The sequence below is a fragment of the Ammodytes marinus genome, assembly GCF_949987685.1.
Source record: "Ammodytes marinus genome assembly, chromosome: 9".
Classification (NCBI taxonomy): domain Eukaryota; kingdom Metazoa; phylum Chordata; class Actinopteri; order Uranoscopiformes; family Ammodytidae; genus Ammodytes; species Ammodytes marinus.
Window position 1 is genome coordinate 5,240,738 of NC_137213.1, and position 22,802 is coordinate 5,263,539.

Sequence of the window (22,802 nt, forward strand, 5' to 3'; positions counted from 1 at the left end):
TCATTCATTTGTCTGACTGCAACCTGCTAAACAATATTGTTCCCACAGAGAATATGGGGAAGACTAGTGAGCTGCCAAGTGATCACAAGGGCTTCTGCTCAAAGAAACACATTTTAATCATATTTATTTTTTTACGTTTTAGATGGAAAATATTTGAAAAAAATAAAATGATTTACTTATTTTTATTCTAGAAATATTTCAAGGCCCGGTACAAACGGGTCCACCGACCGGTACCGGAACGGGGGTTGGGAATCGCTGCTGTTATGCATTTGTAAAACAAGAAAAAACAAAAAATAAGTATTTTACTGTATTTCAGTTCCAAACCTTTTGGCATGATACAGGCTCTCAAATTCAGACGTCATATTGGCATTTCAAGCACGGACAGTCCGATACTAGAACCTTGGGTAGGAAGGGGAGTGGTCAAACTGGCTGGTGTTTACTGGACATATCCAGGGTTCAGAAAGGGTAGTAGTCAGCATGTGAGCAACTTACTATAGTCAATACATATGTATTTGTACTGACTAGCCTGTCCTTATTTCACTTCCATCTCACATGAGATAGCTTGCCCTGTGAGTCAGGCGAAATGAGATAAAGGGATAGTTCAGTATTTTTGAAGTGGGGTTGTATGAGGTACTTAGGCATAATATGTTTTTTACCTTATGGAGATGGCTGTCAGTGCAGTCATCATAAGTAGTTTGGGGAAGACGTTGCTGTAGCAGAAGTCAGCTTTTTACTGTTGCAGAGATGGCCGGGAAAAAAAACTATTTTTTAACCATATATATACATGCTTATCTAAAAGAAATGACCTGTTCAATTGTACACTAAATGTAGGATATTCTCACGGCTGATTTGCAGACTGATACTGACCGTACTACGCTTGAAAAAAAAGTGCAAAAATAAATGCCTGTCTGCCAGTGCAGTGAAAAAATCCTAAATTTACCATACAAGCACCGTCATTTTTTAGGTGAGCATTTCTATACGTGGCGAAAAAGTGTTTTTCTGCTGGCCCCCCTCTGCAACAGTACAATGCTGACTTCTGCTATACAGCGACATCTCCCCTAAACTCACTTATTATGACTGCGCTGACCGCCAACTCCATAAGGTAACACACTGGTTGATTGATTGATTTTATTTGACCATTTGATATAAAATATGAACAGCACTCTGTTTCATACATTAAAATACAAAAATATTGTACTGTCCCTTTTAACACGGATTTATGCCTCTTATAGAGCAAAAAAAAAAAAGCAGGGTCATTGTTTGCTTTAGCCTGGGCTCAGGTGCAATGAACTTCAACCCCTCCCGTGGTGCTATCAGCGCTGACACTGTCTAAGACTGTTAACCAGTCTGTTGTCCACATGCTGGAGGAGTGGGCTTGATAAGGAACAGGGCAAGTTCCACTTCAGGAGCAGAGCAGTCCCGGACAGTGCTTCGGACCCTCTATTCCAACAATCTGCAGAAAGGATCTCCACTCAAAGCATCTGACAAGCTTTGTATTCGCCCCAAAGCGGACAGAGGCACCATGTTGAGTAAAGATCTTCCAGACATTGAGGTAAATGATTGCATGTATATAAGTGTTATTGTTCAACCTTTTGATGCTCTACATATCTGGAACAAACTCCCAGAAAACTTGAGGTCTGCTGCAACTCTCAGCTCTTTTAAATCAAGTCTGAAGATTTTTCTGTTTCCATTTTAACCTGCAATGTTGTTGTATTTAAATGTTCTATTTCTATTCATTAGCTTTTACATTTTTTATTTCTATTTATTCGCTTTTCTAATGTGTATCATGTATTTTAATCTTGACCCTGTAAAGCACTTTGAGTGACCTTGTGTCTGAATTGTGCTATATAAATAAACTTGCCTTGCCTTGCATTGCCTTACCTTTTCCCTTCAGCAGGATTCCCTATTAATTGTCTGGTTTTGTTGTTCCACCATAGAAAAGTCTAAATCTGTGTATTGTGAGCCTGTGTGCAAATACCAATATAGAACAAAGTCCCTATAAATGAACTGATCAGAGACTTTTACACACTTGATTTATGTAGAGGAATTTCTAGTGTAAGAAGGTTTTCTGGCATTGAGAGTGGCTTAGTCCCCCACCACTTCAGACAGAATACTAATCTGAGGCCTCTCAAGGGGGCTACCGTGTACATGTCGGAGCAAGTGCTGAACTTATGTAATGACTATGATCTCTAAAAATGGCATTTTAACATCAAAGAAATGGCATCAATCTGAAGAAAAATTACTGTTTTTTAAAACATTATTCCACTGACTTTAACACGTCGCAGCAGCAGTACAAATTAAGGACAGATACTGTAGGTGACTATGGTAACACTTTTAACTTTAAATATCATTAGGAAACTTTGCCAGTTGATTCAAATGATATTTTTCTTGTGGAATGTTTGAAATCAATATGCAAATTTGGAAATATCTTACTAATTATGCGTACATTTGCATCTCTTTAAAAAAACTAAATTCTATGTAATCTTCATTTCATTTTAACAACTTGTTTGAGTCCAAACAAGAACATATTTTGAATACAGCCCTTTGTCATTTTATAAATAAAAAAATACTATGCATAGGTCTTAAATGCATTTTCAATATGTTTTTATAAAGAAAATGTCTGATAGCTTAAATTAGACAATTAACAATATACAATCAAGTCCTTCTGCAGTAACCTGCAGAATAGTGCTAAGAATGATTATGGAAAGTTCTGTTGATGTAAGTTAGAAGTTGAGCTCAATTAGTATTGATAGTTAGCCTGCTATCGGTGTATGAATGTGTGTGTGAATGGTAACGTGTGAATGGGAACCAGTCTCCCTTGAAAAAGAGTCTCCGGTCTCAATGGGATTAACCTGTATAAATAAAGGCTAAACATTTTCATATTTAAAGTATGGCAATTTTAAAAAACGGGACAGCGAACAGTTATAAATGAAATCACCAGAGTCCAACATGTACCAGATTCAGCCATGCAGGCTAATTTCCATCTGTATAGCTTAAAAGAAAACATTAAAAAAACTACAGAAATACCAACACGTAAGCACAAAACAAAATGAAATAAGCACAGATAGTGGCCGTTACATATGGTTGTTGTATAGGAGACACAATCCGACAAGGTTTAGTCAAATAAAAACCTTAATGGACATTTTGGACCTTGTCTCTCCTTGAGGGGATAAAAAGCCATGCTATTATTGGCTTCATGATCTTTATACACAAGTGTTATGTGCAGCCTATTGTTGTACAAGCTGTAAATAAGTGACAGTTGAGGTACAGTGTAGGTAAGAACTAGCCTGGTCCTACCAGACCATCGTATTTAATTTCATTTGTACAGAAGTACGTAGGCGGGCGGTGCCAGGCTAGGTAGGCACGTGTAAAGATGGGGAAATAGTTCCAAAGGATGCCATATAAGTGCAGTCTCAAGTCCTAGGTCACATAAGCTCAGAGCATTGGCCCAGCAACTCATCATTATCTTATCATGTTGACCCCAACCCTCCAAACAGGCAAACTTCCTAGAAAGTTCCAAAAGTTTCAGTGTTTTTTAACAGCAGCTCTGTGTGTGTGTGTGTGTGTGTGTGTGTGTGTGTGTGTGTGTGTGTGTGTGTGTGTGTGTGTGTGTGTGTGTGTGTGTGTGTGTGTGTGTGTGTGTGTGTGTGTGTGTGTGTGTGTGTGTGTGTGTGTGTGTGTGTGTGTGTGTGTGTGTGTGTGTTCATCAGTAACAGGAGGGAAGCAGCATTACGAGTTTTCATTTATGATGCACAAGTTTTGGATTGGTACAGGATGCAGTTTACAAAGCTAAAAAAAACGCAAAACAATATTTCGTCAACACGTTATTGTTATTCATAATGGTCAACATCAGATTTTGGAATGTCAAATAAAGATATTCAAAGAGCATTTACTGGAAAATTCCCAGAATTGGAGTTTTGTCGTCACTTTCTGAGGACATCAGCATGTGCAATAACAATTTCCAACATGTGCTGCAAATGTTGCAACTTGCAATGTGATTAAGTTCAAGAGTACATGTGCAAAACATGGTAAATGCACGTGATTATTCTGCAAGGGGTGGGACGACATATTAGAATATAGTATTAATACTATTATACTAATTTACATGTTAAAGAAACAGCAATTTTTCTGGTAATCTTGAAACCTGTGTTCAGGAGCAGCTGATCTATAAAAATTAAAATACGATTCCACTTTTGATGTGTTGATTTTTTTCACCTCATTTTCTGCAGAGCATCCTGGCTCTGAACCCCAGGGTGAAGACTCATGCTCAGATCATGTCCACGTCCAGCAAGCAGAAAGAAAAGAAACACTGGAAGAGAAACCCTGAAAGAGGCTGTGACGTAAGAACACAAACAAACAACTAGTCTCTGGTGCTTTAGTCAATAGCATTTCAGTTCAGCCATTTTTTTCTTCTCTCTTCCTCATATCTTTCCAATAAACCATCATTCTTTTCTTTCAGTCTTGTGTAAAGTTAGAAAACAACTTTGATGACATCAAACACACAACGCTGAGTGAGCGAGGAGCCATGCGAGAAGCACTGAGGTGAGAAGACATTAACTTTATGTTTTCACACGCAAAGTACAGCTTTTAAAGGTGCACTATGCAGTTTCAGGGGAGGGGGATTTTCTTTACATTTTCAGAGCCTGCAGTTAGTTTACAAAACATATTTACTTTATTCATAGCATTGAATAATTCTATCATAAATCATAAAAAAAAAGTGAGACCTGGAACCAAATGTATGACTAGAGTATGTTTGTAAACAAAACTGTGGGCCCTAGTGTTCTAGAAATCCACATTTCTTGTGAGGAAAGTTTTTTTATTCAGTAATGAACAACTTTTTTTCAACTCTCTGAAGTTACATAGTGCACCTTTAACTGGCTTGTAAAGCACTTCCAACCTCACAGTCACGTGCCTTATACATGTGAGTGACTCACAAGACCTCCACAGGGAGGAGCTCTTTGGTCATTAACAGAACTTACACCTTTACAGTAGCTAGGGAAAGTAACGGCACATCATATAGAGTTACAATTGCAAGCGCATTGGTGTTGCTTGCTTTAGACATAGTTAAGTAATCTGCAACATTACAACACATGTTTGTGTTTGAAATATCCCCACACCTATCGGATGGATTTTCATGAAATTGCATTGACGCATACAGGCATGAGATCATGTAGAACAGTTGGATATGCATTATTTCAACAATCAATTAGAATTAGAATTCCATCACTCCATTTTCAAGACTGAATTTATGGATAATATATACATTTAAATCTTTCCTGACTTGAAACAAGGATTTATCATGACTCATATTAAAGTCAAATCTATGTTTAGGTGTCTAAAGTGTGCAGATGCTCCCTGTCAGAAGAGCTGCCCCACTAACCTGGACGTAAAGACATTCATCACAAGCATCTCTAATAAGGTACTTTAAAATATACACACACGCAAAAACGTGCACGCATTCATCCGTGCATAGTCACTTTTGTTATTGTCAGTTCTATGAAGAGGAAGATGTCTCAAGGCAAAGAATGAATGTGTTTGTGTTTGTCTTTGTTTGTGTGTGTCTTAACCAGAACTACTATGGGGCAGCGCGGGCCATCCTCTCTGACAACCCCCTAGGTCTGACCTGTGGAATGGTTTGTCCCACCTCCGAGCTGTGTGTTGGGGGCTGCAATCTGTATGCTTCTGAAGAAGGACCCATTAATATCGGAGGGTTACAGCAGTTTGCTACAGAGGTACAATATCGAGAACCATGAAGTTTTCTGCATAAAACATGATAAAACAGAATTAAATAACCAGTCAACTAGTCATGCCACCATCAATGTCTTTATATGCCGATGATGTACTTGTTTGTTTTTGTGAACCCAAAAGACAAAACATAATGCATGCACATGCTACTGTAACTATCACACCAATAGATATGCCGATGTCACATAAGATAACAAAATACAGTAATTAACAATCCAACAATGCCCCACTGCAGGGGTTATTGCCTATTGGGCACAATTGCTCACTTTAAAGTCCTGTTGAATTATATTAGTGTCATGAAATGAAAGCAGTCTATAAAGGGCTTGACAAGTGACTTTCAAATTTTTTATTTTAATTTTTTAACAGCAGCTCTCTGCGTGTGTGTGTGTGTGTGTGTGTGTGTGTGTGTGTGTGTGTGTGTGTGTGTGTGTGTGTGTGTGTGTGTGTGTGTGTGTGTGTGTGTGTGTGTGTGTGTGTGTGTGTCTGTGTGTGTGTTTATTTCATCCTAGGTGTTTAGTAAGATGGGCATCCCTCAGGTCAGGAATCCTGAACTCCCACCAGCCAATGAGATGCCAGAGTCTTACCACAGCCCTTTGGCTCTGATTGGTTGTGGCCCTGCGTCAATCAGCTGTGCTTCCTTCCTGGCCCGCCTTGGCTATGATGACATCACCGTATTTGAGAAACAGAAGTACATTGGAGGGCTGAGGTAACACGTCATTATATTCATATACTGTTTTTCATATCATATTACATATTGTTATATAAGATAAGAGATTATGGTGTGTAGTACGATATTATATTCATGAATGAAATGTCTTGATGAGATTTGTTGAGTTTAAAGCTAAAATGTGTTGTAGGACTTTTAGAAATGACAGTTAAAAAGCTAATCTACTATAATTATACAAAACGTATGGGACAGGGTTACTTGAGAATGGTTTGTGTAGAAGGAGAGATATATGAGACAATATAAAGTTGATGGGGGGGGGATCAACATTCAAACAAAGACATGTGTTTGCCTCCCTGCAGCACAGCAGAAATCCCTCAGTTCAGGCTTCCCTATGAGGTTGTCCAGTGGGAAGTTGAGCTAATGAAAGACTTGGGGGTCAAGGTATGGCTGCATTGACACTCCTATCATACTCAACATCCATACTGCATAATGCCTGAATACATTTTCCCAATAATTGTTTAGTTATGAAGTCTTCCGTTGGTTGTTGTGGATTTTAAATCATTTGAATAGAGAGGTATTGGCTTATTAATATTATGGTTTAGTGTTGATTCATGAGTTTGGATATTCATGAGCATTAAGACAATGACAATGTGTAAGGAGCTTTCTGATCGTTTTAATCCTCACATAGTCTCATTAATAAATGTGTGTGTGTGTGTGTGTGTGTGTGTGTGTGTGTCTGTGTGTGTGTGTGTGTGTGTGTGTGTGTGTGTGTGTGTGTGTGTGTGTGTGTGTGTGTGTGCACCAGGTGGTGTTAGAGAAGGGTCTAGGTGTTGACGGAATGTCTCTGACTTCCCTGAGAGAGGAGGGATTCAAAGCAGTCTTCATTGGGATTGGTGAGCTTCAAATCATATCAGAAAGTTCTACAAAATCATGACGCTCATAGTTTATAATTTCTGCACCACTCCATTACTAGTAATTTCAGTCAAAGCGAGTTTAGAATAGGACTATACACTGCTTTTCTTCTAACCTGTGTTTTTGTGTGTGTGTGTGCGTGCGTGCGTGAGTGCGTGTCTGTCTGTCTGTCTGTCTGTCTGTGTGTGTGTGTGTGTGTGTGTGTGTGTGTGTGTGTGTGCGTGCGTGCGCGTGCGTGCGTGTGTGTGTGTGTGTGTGTGCGTGTGTGTGTGTGTGTTTGATTCCAGGTCTGCCTCAGGCCAACAGAGCTAAAATCTTCCATGCTTTAACCATGGATCAAGGCTTCTTCACCTCCAAAGACTTTCTGCCCATGGTGGCCGCAGCCAGCAAGAAGGGTACAGCCGTGAACACACAGACACAGAGCAACCATTAATAAGAGGAAATACACAACATACAACACATGTTCATGATAATAATTGGTGAAAGACGAAAACTGGAGGCATTATGCTTTACTAGTTATCTATCCAGCCAAGCCATTCTCATCAACGATTTGAGGGATTTTCTTAAAACTTTGCAGAAATGTCCACTCTGACTCAGTGATAAACTGATTAGATTTTGAAGGTCAACGGTGAAGGTAATTTTGACCTCAAATCTTGTGAGCACAATATTTTAAGAATGCATTGAGGGAATTTTGTCGATGAAGAACCCCCTTAAAAGCGTTCTTGGGATATTGTATTCACGAGGCATGAGGTCCCAGTGACCTTGACCTTTGATATTTTTTTCAAGTATGGCACAAACTTACACTTGGACTAAACGGTGGACTGATTAGATTTTGCAGGTCAAAGGTCACTGCAACCCTACATATTCCCTGCGTTCCAATCCCCAGACTTCCCTACTATTAAGTATGCCTGAAAAAGATTTCCCAATACATGCACGTCAATAGTAGTATGCTAAAAATACATAAATGCCCAAATAACTCCAATAGCATTTTGGAGTATTCGTGTTTATTCTCGTCATTATGAAAAAAAAACTTCCTTATCTGATTTTTTTTCCCTCTTCTGTGGCCCTAAAGCTCTTCTGTCCTTTAGTATGTAGTGTAGTAAAAAGAAAAAGTATGTGATTTGGAACGCAGGGAACGTCAGGTTGCAGTGACCTTTTTAAGAGCTTTACCTTCTTTTAAAGCATTGCCTCCCACCACTGTACAATAGGCGTTTTTCAGCTCTCGTTACACTGTTTGTCCCTGTCTCTCTCTCTCTGTGCAGGCATGTGTCAGTGCCGCTCCTCCCTCCCAGAGATTAGAGGAGTGGTGATAGTTTTGGGGGCCGGTGACACTGCGTTCGACTGTGCCACCTCGGCTCTTCGCTGCGGAGCAAAGAGAGTGTTTGTGTGCTTCAGGAAGGGTTTCACCAACATCAGGGCTGTCCCAGAGGAGGTACGCATGCCAATTATACAGACCTGAACATAGCGAGGTGGAGACATATAGAGAATACTGAGTAGTGAATGTAGGGCTGTGGCAATGACTTCAAGATACGATACACATCGCGATATGATATATTGCAATATTCCACATAGTTCAGTGAAAATGTAAAAACAGAGCTGAAAAACGTGTTGTTGTGTAAGATCATACATCACATCGCATTATATTGATAATTCAGCGGACAAATTAAGTCAAAACTATTTAATTCAAGACTTAAATACAGATTCTAACCCTGGCAATTCAGGGTTACAAAATAACTGAACCGCTTTCACGAAAATAAATATGGCGATATATATTTGCCGTATGGATATTTGAGCACAGCCCTGATAGTGAATGTGTGTTCTGTGTCAGATGGAGTTGGCGAAGGAGGAGCAGTGTGAGTTCCTGCCCTTCTTGTCTCCGCGGGAGGTCATCATGAAGAACGGCCGCGTTGCCGGGTTACAGTTCTGTCGCACGGAGCAGACGGAGGGAGGTGATTGGCTGGAGGACGAGGAACAGGTCGTGAGGCTGAAGGCCGATTACATCATCAGCGCCTTTGGTTCCATGCTCAACGAACCAACAGGTAAAATTAACCAATCAGATGAGTAACACACTGAGCGCTAAGCAGTTAGCCTTTTGCTAATAGCCCAGAACTACTATGAGCATTGGACAGTTATTCAGAAGATGGGTATTTGTAGTTTACTGTTGTGCTCTGGCATGTTTTTATGTCTCTGTCCCGGCGATGGGTGAATAGATGGATATATTGTCATAGGTCAAAAGTCAAGGTGATCTCGTGCCTCACGAACGAAATGTCTCATGAATGCTTTGAGGGTGTTTTTCTTCAATGTTTGCACAAATGTCGACTCTGACTCAAAGATGAACTGAATAGGTTTTGGAAGGTCAAAGGTTACTGCGACGTTACACGATTGTGAAATGGCAGTGACCTTGAACCATAATGTAGCTTCCTATAGGAGCTTAAAGGTGAAGTAAGCGATTTATTTATGTTAATATAAGTGTTAAATCGCTCTTTATTCATTCAGTGATCACTTATATAGTGTGCGCGTTTCACAAAGCCAATCTCTCAGTCACCTGCTCTGCATGTAATCGGCAAATAAACTTTTCGGGGATCCCACTACTGATAACCAATCAGAAGAGAGAACGCTACAAACCGGCACCCGTCTCACTGCCGGTGCACGTGCAGAGCACAGATGAGTGAATGTGTATGCGCCTACAATGGCAGAGCAAAACTCATTTCCAATGTCTGTTTTGATGGTTTTTATCATGTTTTATCACACTTACGGATCTGAGATGTTGCTAGATAACTCGCTGCTTGAAGACCGCAGTGCATTAATGTGGTGACGTGGGGACGAGGGAGGGGACTGCTTACTGCAGTAACTGACATGAAGTTAGCTAAACTGACCATTCCGCTTACTGAACCTTTAACCTTCTTTAAATCATTGCTGCCTACCACCACTCTCCCACCACTCTGCAATTGTATGCCTTTACAGATTCATGTGTGTGTTGTGTATTGTTTAACTGTGTGCATTTTAATGGCCCTCGAGTCATATAATTAAAGATGCTGATGATGATGTATTGTGTTTGTGTGTGTGTGTGTGTGTGTGTGTGTGTGTGTGTGTGTGTGTGTGTGTGTGTGTGTGTGTGTGTGTGTGTGTGTGTGTGTGTGTGTGTGTGTGTGTGTGTGTGTGTAGTGAGTGATGCCATGGCTCCAGTCAAGCTGAACCGCTGGGGCACTCCAGAGATCAACACAGACACCATGCAGACCAGCGAGCCCTGGGTGTTTGCAGGAGGAGACATCGCTGGTTTGGCCAACACCTCCGTAGAGTCAGTCAACGACGGCAAGCAGGCCTCATGGCACATTCACAGATACCTACAGGTTAGTGTGTCTGTGTGAAAAGGAATATACTCATATACACATACTGTATACTTCTTGAGACTCCAGATATTAATATGTATCAAAAGATGGAACCCTGCCCACTGTCATATTAACACAGTGAAATGATTTGAATCATCCTGCCTGCCGACAGTTACACATAGGCCTACATGTCTTCTCCACTTTTTATTCTTTTATTTTTTTCATTATTTCTATTTAAATTTTTTAATATAAAATGAATATTTAAAAATGGAATTAAGTTTTGTTTTTGTAATTTTCATTTAAATTTGTACTTGTTCAATTATTTATAAACTGTGAGCATTAAGCTGTAAAAAAACGGAAAAATAGAAGGAAAAACTGTGACAGACTATGTAAACGTTGGTAAAACCGGAAAAATCAGCACACAGATTGTTTTCTTATGAACTCCATTTCCCTTTGACCCCCCTGTAGTCCCTGCATGGACAGACGGTGGACCGTGTACCCAAGCTGCCGTTGTTCTACAGTGCTATCGATCAGGTGGACATCAGCGTGGAGCTGTGTGGAATCAAGTTTCCCAACCCGTTTGGCCTGGCCTCCGCTCCCCCCACCACCAGCACAGCCATGATCAGGAGAGCTTTTGAACAAGGATGGGGCTTCGCTCTGACCAAGACCTTTGGACTGGATAAGGTACAGTGCTCAAACACACGCACACACACGCACGCACACATGCACACAAACACACGCACGCACACACCCATGCACGCACACCCCCCCCCCACACACACACACACACACACACACACACACACACACACACACACACACACACACACACACACAAACACACACACCTGTTTGCAGTTTTAATTATAGCTCACAGCTACTTCTTCATTTACCCAGCAGTACTTGAAATCTAACAGACTAGGTAATATCTAAAGAAAAGTAGCAAAACAATCTACAACAATTATTCAAATTGTTGAATAGACTTACAATAATTTTCTCGCTTAATCATTTATTCTGTAGAATAACAAAATTAATATCACAGTGTTGTAAAGTCCCAAATTATTATATTCAGATTTTTCTTTGTCCAGCAAATAATACAAAAATGTACGTATGAGTCTAGCATCATTTGAGCAGCAGGGAGCAGTGATTTTTCCATCCAGCACTGTCTATTCATCTGCCTGGCCTCCATAACGGTGTCCCTTGCAGGACCTGGTGACTAACGTGTCTCCTCGTATTGTGCGGGGCACCACCTCTGGTAATGTGTTCGGCCCGGGCCAAGGCTCCTTCCTCAACATCGAGCTCATCAGTGAGAAGACAGCAGCCTACTGGTGCCAGTCAGTCACAGAACTAAAGAAGGACTTCCCCCATAATGTAAGGCTATTTTCACAACTCCTTTTTACTTTGAATTGTATGAAGTTTTGCCTTGAACTCCACTTTACTGAGTACATGAAAAGCATAAATGACAACCGGCAGATTGTTGTCAAATTGTTCTTGTTGCGAAACCAAAAAACCCAGATCTATCTAGTTGTATAGTTGAGTGGTCGACCGATATGGGTTATTTCAATTTTCCAATGCCGATACCAATAGTTAAGCAGCAGGTTGGCTAATGGTCAATATATCATTAGAATAATAACAAAAGAGAAACAAAATTGTACTTTGATGAACATTTATTAATCAAATGCAGACACATATATATATTTCTTAAATGTACATTGTCTATGTCACCCCAAAAAAATATAAGGTAGATATTTGGGTTGAAAATGTAAAAAGTGCTGACATTCCTCCACAGCAGTCACACTGCTGCGGCTGCCTGCAGACATTATTTCTTCTTCTTCCTATCATCATCGTGATTATCGTCATGCATGATTAATCGTCTAGCTCTAGTATATGTAGATATGTTTGTTGTAGCGTCTTTCTGTTTGCATGTCTGATCGAAAGTCAGATGCGTCATCCTACCATGTTAGTCATTGTGTCTGTCATAGCACGTGTGATAGATGAAACTGAATTCACCAATAAATGTTCAAACTAACCTCTCCCTGTCTCTGTCTGTCAGGTGGTGATCTCCAGCATCATGTGTGGTTACAACAAGGAAGACTGGACAATACTAGCCAAGATGGCAGTGGTAAAAAACATAGAAAATAAAATAAAAGGTTATAACTCTGTGGTTTGTGAATGTCTAAAACACTAAAGTGTGTGTGTGTGTGTGTGTGTGTGTGTGTGTGTGTGTGTGTGTGTGTGTTGTGTGTGTGTGTGTGTGTGTGTGTGTGTGTGTGTGTGTGTGTGTGTGTGTGTGTGTGTGTGTGTGTGTGTGTGTGTGTGTGTGTGTTCAGGAATCAGGAGCAGATGCACTGGAGCTGAACCTGTCTTGTCCCCATGGGATGGGAGAGAAAGGCATGGGACTGGCCTGTGGACAGGTACACACACACACACACACACACACACACATACACCTATTTATTTTTCATATATATAGCATACATTGATTTTACATGAACATACTGCATACAATCTTTGATTCCCCGTTTTGCCATATCCATAGAGGATATTAGATATTTAGTGTAGTCTCTCACCAAAGAACAATGACATGTTTGAAACAGTGTGTGTGTGTGTGTATGTGTGTCTGCCATTAGGATCCAGTGTTGGTGCGTAACATCTGTCGCTGGGTGCGTGAGGCCAGTACCATTCCCTTCTTTGCCAAACTGACTCCAAACGTCACCAACATTGTCGACATCGCCAAGGCTGCTCACGAAGGTACGTTCAAAATATGACCCTATTCAGCTGCAGTGCATCGTGCAAATCATTCTAATATGCTGTTGTATGTATGGCCATGTACCTGTACGTATGTATGTGCTGAATGTCTGGCATACCTGTTTATGGTTCTGTTGTGTTCTAGGTGGAGCAGATGGAGTAACAGCCACCAACACAGTGTCAGGTATGATGGGACTGAAGGCAGACGGCTCCCCCTGGCCCGGTGTGGGGAGCGGCAAACGCACCACGTATGGAGGGGTGTCTGGTAAGCACACACACTAACATACAAACACTTACACAATCCCCTTTTAAAGGTGTACTCAGCTATTCTGGGGAATGTTTGTGTTTCAAAATATTTATTTTGTAAAAATCAGTGAATATCTCCTCCTAATACGCTACCTGTGTCCATACTATGTGTGCTCTGACAGTAGCTATAGAAGGGTACTTCTAGAAAATGTATTGCATCTTAAGTGACTCAATAAAAACTAATGTCAGTCAGGCTCAGAAAACACTAGATCCTACATTTCCCATAATGCAACACAGTAGCGTAATGATCTAAAAAGAAGTGATGCCAATCCAGTTTCCTACGTTAACAACGTGTTACAATGAACTGAAACCAAAGACTCAATGAAATACAGCACCGTACACTTCTCCTGGGCCCTCAGTAATCCAAGCCATGTGTGCAGGTAACGCCATCAGACCCATTGCTCTCAGAGCGGTCTCGGCCATCGGCAGAGCTATCCCTGGGTTTCCAGTTCTGGCCACCGGAGGTATCGACTCAGCAGAGGCCGGACTACAGTTCCTCCACGCCGGGGCCTCAGTCTTACAGGTGAAAAGATTTACTGTGACACCTACTGTACCAGGGTCAGACTACTACAACCAATGTATTCCTCATGCACCCTTTCAGATCTTCAGAACTAGATATCAGTCACTGTTGATATGATGCAGCGTTGATTTAATATCAAATTGGGAAATTGAGACATGATACATTACAAAATAATAATTTTAGATTTAATTTAATCTGATTTCCTTTACTGTTTAGCATCACTGTAGAAGACATTATTGCTTTTAATACATTGTATTGTTTATTTTCCCTACCTATGGTTACATCCTGTAAATGCATTTGTAATTCAATGATATCTAGCTTTTAATGTTTGTTCCTGTTGTAATGGCAATGAGCCAGACAAGTGATTTAATTATCCAATAAAGCTCATGGTGTCCGTTCAGAAGAAATTCTTTAACCCGCTCTGTTGTGGAGATTTCAGCAGAGGGCGCCATGGTTTTAACAGTCATGAACAAGTCTAAACAAGTCGTTACTCCCTCTTGTTTTACCAACATTCTGCAAATGTCTTATTGAATTTTATAAAGCAAATTGATCCTGCAGTCTGTAAGGAAACTGTACACATTGTTCATTTTGTCTTTAGAAAATTGCCATGACTTGAAGCGAAAATAAATCTTCCATTACATTGGTTTTGATGCTGTTCTGATTACCACAGGTGTGCAGTGCAGTACAGAACCAGGACTTCACAGTGATTGAGGATTACTGTTTGGGTACGTTAACTGTGTGATCTGTATTTTTTGGTGAAAACATATAAAGCAAATCTATATTTGACCGTAAAACAACAAATATTATTTTTTAGATGTCTCTTTTCTTTAACTCTGTCATACCTACCTGTCTTCATCATATGCTATAATTGTTTCATTTAACATTAGTATGTTTTACTCTTTAATCCAGTTCTGGGGGATTCTGTATACACACTTTATTTTGACCTAACCAAAAACAACTGTCCTGTGTGCCCAGGTGCGACTGCTTTGACATATTAATAGTACATGATAAGCCTTTCTGTGTGTTCAGGTCTGAAGGCCTTGTTGTACCTGAAGAGCCTGGAGCTGAAGGACTGGGACGGTCAATCTCCTCCAACAGAGAGACATCAGAAGGGAAAGCCGGTCCCCAGAGTGGAAGAACTGGTCGGACAGGTACCAACACTTACCACCCATACTACTACTGTCAGAATCATTAGAGTGCCTACCTACTGCTGCCTTTAGCAACACTTCTGTGTGGGGGAAGAAACTGGATTGGATGTTTGGTTGGGTTGTCCTTCCGTCCGTCCGTCCGTCCGGGCAATTCTTGAGAGCGCAATATCTCATGAACGCTTCGAGGGGTTTTTCTTCAAACTTTGCACAAATGTCCACTGCAGTGAAAAGGATGAAATGGAAATATTTAGGAGGGGAATAGGACAATGGTCAAGGTCACTGTAAGCTCAAGCAATATTTCAAGACAATTTTGGAGGTCAGAGGTAAAGTGTCCAATGTCAAGCTTATGAATGCTTTGAGTGACTTTGCACAAATATGTCGAGTCAAAGATGCATCGATTAGATTTTGGAGGTCAAAAGTTACTGCGACTTGACGTGTGTGTGTGTGTGTGTGTGTGTGTGTGTGTATGTGTGTGTGTGTGTGTGTGTGTGTGTGTGTGTGTGTGTGTGTAGAGCCTCCCTAGCTTTGGTCCATACCTGGGGCAGAAGACAGAAGCACTTGCAGACTACAAGAAAAAGCTCAGATACGCTGATGAAACAGACTTGATGGAAGCCAACAGGCGCATAGTCAGCGCGCCCAAAATGCCTGTTCCTGCTGTCAAGGTATGACACACACACACACACACACACACACACACACACACACACACACACACACACACACACACACACACACACACACACTATTCCTTTGCATGTTTTGCATTTTTTGTATCATAAATTGTAAACTGAATTATGCAGATTGAATTGTAGACATGTGTGTTTGTGTGTGTATGGTGATGACTCTGTTTGTATTGTAGGATGTGATAGCCAGAGCGCTGCGCTACATTGGAGCATACCAGGAACTTGACAACATGGAGCAGGTACCCATTCTTTTTTTGCTCACATATTACTGTAGCCATTTTTCATTTTCAGAGTCATACAGGTAACGCTTGAAGTGAGACGGTTGGCTGTATGTTTAAGGGATTTTCTTCAAACTTTGCACACATGTACACCAATCTAATTAAGGGAAAGATTTTGGAGGTCATAGTTCAAAGTCTAAGGTCACTGCGACTTCATGCTTCAGGAACACAATATCTCATGAACACTTTGAGGGATTTTCGTCTTTTTTCGTCGATTTGGCTCAAACTAACACTTTGATTAGAGGATCAACTGCATTTTGTAGGTCAAAGATCCAAGTCAATAGGACCTTGGGTAACTGAGGTTGTTTGAAATGTGCTATACAAACTAACTTTTGACTTGGGTTGACTTTGTTCTCAGGTCGTGGCCGTGATAGATGAAGACATGTGTATCAACTGTGGTAAATGTTACATGACCTGCAATGACTCTGGATACCAGGTATGTCTGTATGTCTGTCTGTCTGTCTGTCTGTCTGTCTGTCTGTCTGTCTGCCTATCTGTAACATAGTCTCTTTCTTTCAGTTTTTGTGCCTTTCTCTGATTTGAAGACATATTTGGGGTGTGTAGCGCAGTGGGTAGGGTGGTATGTCCAAGTGTCCCTGGGCAAGACACTGAACCCTAAATTGCTCCCGATAGTTAGCTTGCACCCTGCGTGGTAGCTGCTGCTATCGGTGTATAAATGTGTGCTCCAGTTGTAAGTCGCTTTGGAGAAAAGCGTCTGCTACATGACATGTAATGTAATGTCATTTGAAAGAGGTACTTGCCTCACTTGTTTAATGTGACATGCCCACTTGTCTCTCCAGGCCATAGAGTTCCACCCGGAAACCCACCTCCCCATTGTGACGGACAGCTGTACGGGCTGCACCCTCTGCCTCAGTGTCTGCCCCATCATAGACTGCATCAAGATGGTCACCCGCCCAACTAAATATGTACCCAAGAGAGGGGTGCCCGTCAGTACTGTCTCTTGAGAGGCAACACAGCTTTACTGTACCTACTGTATTGTAATCATGGAGATCAGTTATTACAGCGGTGGGTCTTTGCCACCAAAGCTATCTCTACACGTGAGCTCTGAGACATTTGAGAAGCCGTCGTCAACACCGTGTGCCGTGAATGCAAGTCATATCGGATGATGTAAAGAGTTTGAAAGATGATATATCCAACATGTTTATCTGCTTGATAAAGGAGGAGAAATGTAGCCTTGATTTTAAGGAAATAATAGCGCTTTTAATATGATCATTGGAGAAAGAGTATGATATCATAATAAATGTGCCAATAATTAAACTGTAACTTAGACTCAAATGATGTTTGTGATTGTGGATTCTGCTTTTGTCGTTGTCCCTCTGTAAGCACTTAATGTCTATTTCAATGGTAGCACATTCAGATCAATTGTGTATTGACTGTGTGTTAAAATGGCATAATGTTGAAGGAGATGCATCTGTGATTTAAATAAAGCTTTTCTAATGCAGCAAACCACGTGTGAATTTGAACTCAAACTAACGTGATTTATGGAGTGAACATACACACAGGTAGGAGGAGGGAGTCAGAAGCAGGATGTGTAGGACAGGACACACACACACACATACAGTTTGCATGGCACACTGACTTAACTTTCAGTAAAGGAGTTGGAGATGATGTCCATAGGTTTGAGAAGTTTGTTTATGGTGAAAAAATAATATCTTACGTCACTCATCAGGTGAAACTGTTGATGACTGTGAACCATCTCCCCTTTGTCTTAGAGTGTAGTGTAATGTCACAGTAATCCACACAGTGGCAGTATTATTTCATAAATACACAATAGGATTTAGGAAGAAGGTTCTCATAACCTTATAATTGAGTGTTTTAACTGAGGGAGGTTGGGTTTAATAGGATAGGATAGGATAGGATAGGATAGGATTTACTTTATTGATCCCCAATGGGGAAACTGGTTTGCCACCATAGTCTGTACAACATACAAAACAGGAATACAGTAACAACATAAAACAAATCATTATTCCATCAGACCCCCAAAACCCATCAGCGTTTAAGTCTATTCAGAAGCTACTGTAACTGGACTTTATATACAATCTATGGCTCCAAGCAGCCTCATTTTCTCTAGCTGGGTTTTCTATTTTCCTTTGAAGGGTCACATTATGTTCCCTTTATAAACACTGACTGTATCTTGAAACTCTATGACATTGTATAGTTTTTATACATTTTATAAAACAGAATAGTCTACTTGCCAAAATGTGAACCCAGTTATGTTGAGTACACCAAAGTTTTATGTTAGAAATGTAAAGTATGGGTCCCCAGTAGGTAGAAACTGCCGGATGCTAACTTGCATATGTTGGGCAATTAGCGTAGCATAATTAGCATTAATTACCATAATTACCATATTGACAATATTTCAGCAACTGCTTTGCCGATTTGGACAATATTGGAGTGGTTTTGGGGGTTATTGAGGATCACACATTTGTAATTTTCAGGTATTAAAAATGTAATATACATGTAGATTTATTTGTTGATCAAATTAATATTATCTTTGTTTTTCTTACAATAGTTTGAGCTATTTTTCACTCCACATTACCCCCTAGCAACATCCGAGGTACCCTGTGCAGTAACTTAAGTACTATAGCCTCCTAAATTAAATTATGATACATTTGGAACATTTCCCTGACACAGTGTAAACACAAATACTGAACATAATTAGCCTCTCAAAAGAAGGATCTGTTGCAGGGCTTGAGTATTATGTTACAAAGCTGTGCAGACGTGTTGCTATTTGTCTGGTCACTGTGTGTGCACATTGTTATTTATAGTTTTCCTTATGTGAAGTCTGGCAGCAGTGAGTGAGTCAGTGGAGATGGGCCATTCCGTCAAATGGGTGACATTTCTGTCCCCAAGCCTTCAAAGGTATACATTAACATGAAATTAAATATAACATAGCCTACATTAATGTATTAAGCAATGTCTCTTCAACATTGACCTGAATGTGAATTTAAAATTTGTATTTTATAACACTGATAAAAACTACAGTTTACACTAAAAATAGCATTTTTAACCTGTCCCCACTCTCTAACACAACACTTTAATATGAAATATAATGAAAAAAATCCTTCAGAAATCTTATTATTTTTGCACTGCTGTGTTATTCTATGTTCAATATTCAATGCAAATATCATCAGAAATCCATAATATTTTAGTTAAAATACACTTTTTAGTCGTGTCCCCAGGTTTACACTCAGTCCTGTTACCCTAACACATTTAACGCTCTAAAATCCTTGCAACATTACAAACAGCCCTTGCTAAACTGGAATATGAGCACTGTAGCTCTTCTGATAGGTCATGGGAAGACCAAAAGTAGATTCCCCCCTTGTATTTTCAGTATATTGGATGATATTGTAACAATAGTTGACGGGGTACATCTTAACGTTCAGTCCTGTTACCTGAACTATTTATTTTATTTGTTTATTTTTTAAATAATACTTTTTTATACATCAGCAGAATTTGCTGAGTGTACTCATGCTACTAGAATGGACCCTATGTATTTATATTTGCATGTTTATGCCAATTATATGTTAAAAAACTCAGTCCTGTTACTTTCAGTCCTGTTACTTTAATACATTTATAAATATCATAAACCTAGTTAAAAATTCAATACACTATCCTGAGATTGACCAATATATGTTTTGAATGGTTAAATATATGTGTTATGAGATTCAGCTTTGAAAAAATAAATTATCTGAAGTTTAATTTGGAAGAGTTTCAACATGCAAATGTCACCCATTTGGTGGAATGGCCCATATACGGATAGACCTTTCAAACATCTGAGGATAATTTACAGCTCTGTAATAGCCTTCACTACACGCTCAATTCAAGTAAGAAGGGAAGTTTTCCCGTAATCTGATAATCACTAGTGAAATATCCTAAAAAAAGAAAAGAAAGTGTGTGGCCATTTGATGTAATAATAATAACTTAAAAAAAGAATCAAACACAAGACAAAAATAAACCAACTGTATCTTCCCTTCCTTACACCTGCAACACTCTAACCTTTACACTATATCACTCAGAGGTGGTGTAACAAATGTCATGGTTACTGGATCAAATGGTGCCTGTTACTTAACATGGCTGCTGGTGGAAAGAGAGAAGGGAGACATTTAACACTTTGCAACCAGGTCAGTATTTATTTCTGGACTGAGGACAGGCACGTTCAAAAGAGAAAGTTCACTTCAGCTCAGCAATTATAGAAAGACAAAGTATAGCCATGGACAGAATAAGATTATTGTAATATGAGCAAGGGATAGGGCACCTAATTACAGAAGCATGCCTTATGATGAGCTACACCCCTTTTAGTCTGTGGTTTAGCTGTCAGGGGATTATACAACATATGCTCAGGACAGGACCTTCCAGACACCGTATAGGCAGGCAGCAAATCTCAGGTTCTTCCAGAGGAAAGGTCTTTGCCATAACAGATGTGAAACCTTGACAGCAGTAAACAAAGGATGAATCACATGGTTATATTTTGGTTAATAGTGTTGATAAAAATGTTAGAAGATGTGGAATGAGTCTTTAAGGGTTGGAGTACCAATGGGTGCAGTGGCCCTTTAGCAGATAATACAGCCATGGATGCCAGTGTGCACTAGCCTGGCTCCGCCCGCCTACCTACTTCCGCCCAAATTTCATTTTCCCTTCAGTAGTCAGTCTGGTGATGGGGTGTATCAGTGGGATCCTGCTCGAATCAGATTTCTGAGTGTCCAATCAGCGAACAGAGCGAGTGGCTCAGTTGAATTCTGCGTTCCTTTATACTCGGAAGAAGGAGATTTCCGACTTGGTAGTTCCGAGTTCCGACCTGTCTGTGTTCCAGTGCATCTGCTCGCGAAAGTATGGACGCCTAAAACCTTTCTCGTCCAAATAACTAAACGTTAGGCTCTAACAAGTTACTGTTGCTAGATTCATAGACTACAATATGTAGTGAAGTCGGAAATTTCCGAGTTTCCTGTCCAACTGGAACGCACCGTCAAAAGCCGGCTCATGACACACGTGACGACCAAACGTGATGCGATTGGTTGGCTAATCCAGAGTGGCACTGGGCAGATCCAATAGTTTTAAACTTCGACAGACACCCGCCTCCAAGTGAGTGAACGTTTGCCAATTACAGCACTGCCAGACCTTCTGTACAAATGAAATGAAGTACGATGGTCTGGTTGGACCAGGCTAAGTGTGCACAGTAAACTGGTGGTGAATATGTGGAGTCAGTGATTCTGGAGAATGCTTGTTGGCAAAATCAATATGCTGTGTATAAACACTGGATTTTCTTGATTTGATATGGGCAGATAAAATCAATATGCCTAAACAAGCGGCACCTTGTAGCCTCCTAAGCGCACGTGCCTTCACCAAAAACCCTTACGCCTTTTGGAAGATAGACGGTAGTTTCAGCGCAAACTAAAGCATCAATCACTAACTCATAGTAGTCCAAAAGTCGTGTCGTTATGTGTGTTGGTATGGTGTAAGAAACAGTAGCTTATGTGTGCATTGAAAAGTCATTGTGTAGAAATGAACTGGTTTGCAGGAGGAGCTTTGTGGGTTAAAGGTTACTACGTGGTTAGTTTTTGGAATAGCCTCGGGTCAAGTTTCAGCTCAACAAACTAAATGAAACTGTGTGATGTCTTAGAGAGAGAAAAGAAAGAATAGTAAATGTGTGTGGTGTGGTGTGTGTGTGTGTGTGTGTGTGTGTGTGTGTGTACGTGTCGTGTGTGTGTGCGTGTGTGTGTGTGTTACCATCGGTTGATTGACATAGACAGTCTGCTGCAGCAGCTGAGTCTCGGCTCAGATACAGCACAAAGGTTACTGCTATTAATACCGTTGCACACATAATACCACACATTGCATCGTATTTCACCCATCGCTATCACTTCATTTTCATAACGTTTCGGTGCCACTGATTCCGTTGGCTCAGTTTGCTATCCGCCTTTTGGCTCAATTCAGTCAGACAGAAAGCCTGTGATTTGCATGTGAAGAAACCACCCACAGGGAATCTGTGTCCTTGGGTCAACCTTTCTGTACCCTTCAATCATCTCAGTAGGAGCAATGTGACACCTTCAAGCCCAGGAGGCATATGACAGGGCGAGAACATACACTATGTTTGTACATGAGTGTGTGTGCGTGTGTGTCAATGTCAGTGTCACAAAAGAGCAGAGAAGCTACTGGATAGTTGGAACAGGGGAGGCATTCTGAAGCTAGACCTCTTGGACGTTTCTCTGGGAAATACATTTTTGTGGAATATATATATATATATATATTTGGGCGGCCAATACATTTCTTCAGGGGTGGTCAATGAAGATAATTGCTAAACACATGGAAACAAGAAGGAAACAAGTGGGAAACCTGCTATACAAGGTCAGAGAAGAGCGAAACCCAACTCCACTTTCTGCAGCTGCAAGAAAAACCAGTTTAGCAACAGTTCTGTAGATCGTTTGCATAGTTGCGTAGAGAGAAG

General features: G+C 40.5%; 1 protein-coding gene across 1 annotated transcript; it reads left to right on the forward strand.

The window, feature by feature from the left end:
• Nucleotides 1-1,522: 1,522 nt before the first annotated feature.
• dpydb (dihydropyrimidine dehydrogenase b) lies at nucleotides 1,523-17,301 on the forward strand (the record flags this gene model as incomplete). Its single annotated transcript, XM_080034935.1, has 25 exons — nucleotides 1,523-1,552; nucleotides 4,230-4,340; nucleotides 4,460-4,542; nucleotides 5,332-5,419; nucleotides 5,571-5,732; nucleotides 6,255-6,451; nucleotides 6,772-6,853; nucleotides 7,218-7,305; nucleotides 7,612-7,719; nucleotides 8,587-8,756; nucleotides 9,153-9,363; nucleotides 10,490-10,674; nucleotides 11,122-11,337; nucleotides 11,860-12,024; nucleotides 12,707-12,775; nucleotides 12,984-13,067; nucleotides 13,284-13,404; nucleotides 13,547-13,666; nucleotides 14,088-14,230; nucleotides 14,898-14,952; nucleotides 15,257-15,378; nucleotides 15,888-16,037; nucleotides 16,235-16,297; nucleotides 16,695-16,772; nucleotides 17,137-17,301. 25 exons carry the CDS (start codon nucleotides 1,523-1,525, stop codon nucleotides 17,299-17,301), a joined length of 3,066 nt encoding a protein of 1,021 aa, XP_079891061.1.
• Between the last annotated feature and the right edge of the window lie 5,501 nt (nucleotides 17,302-22,802).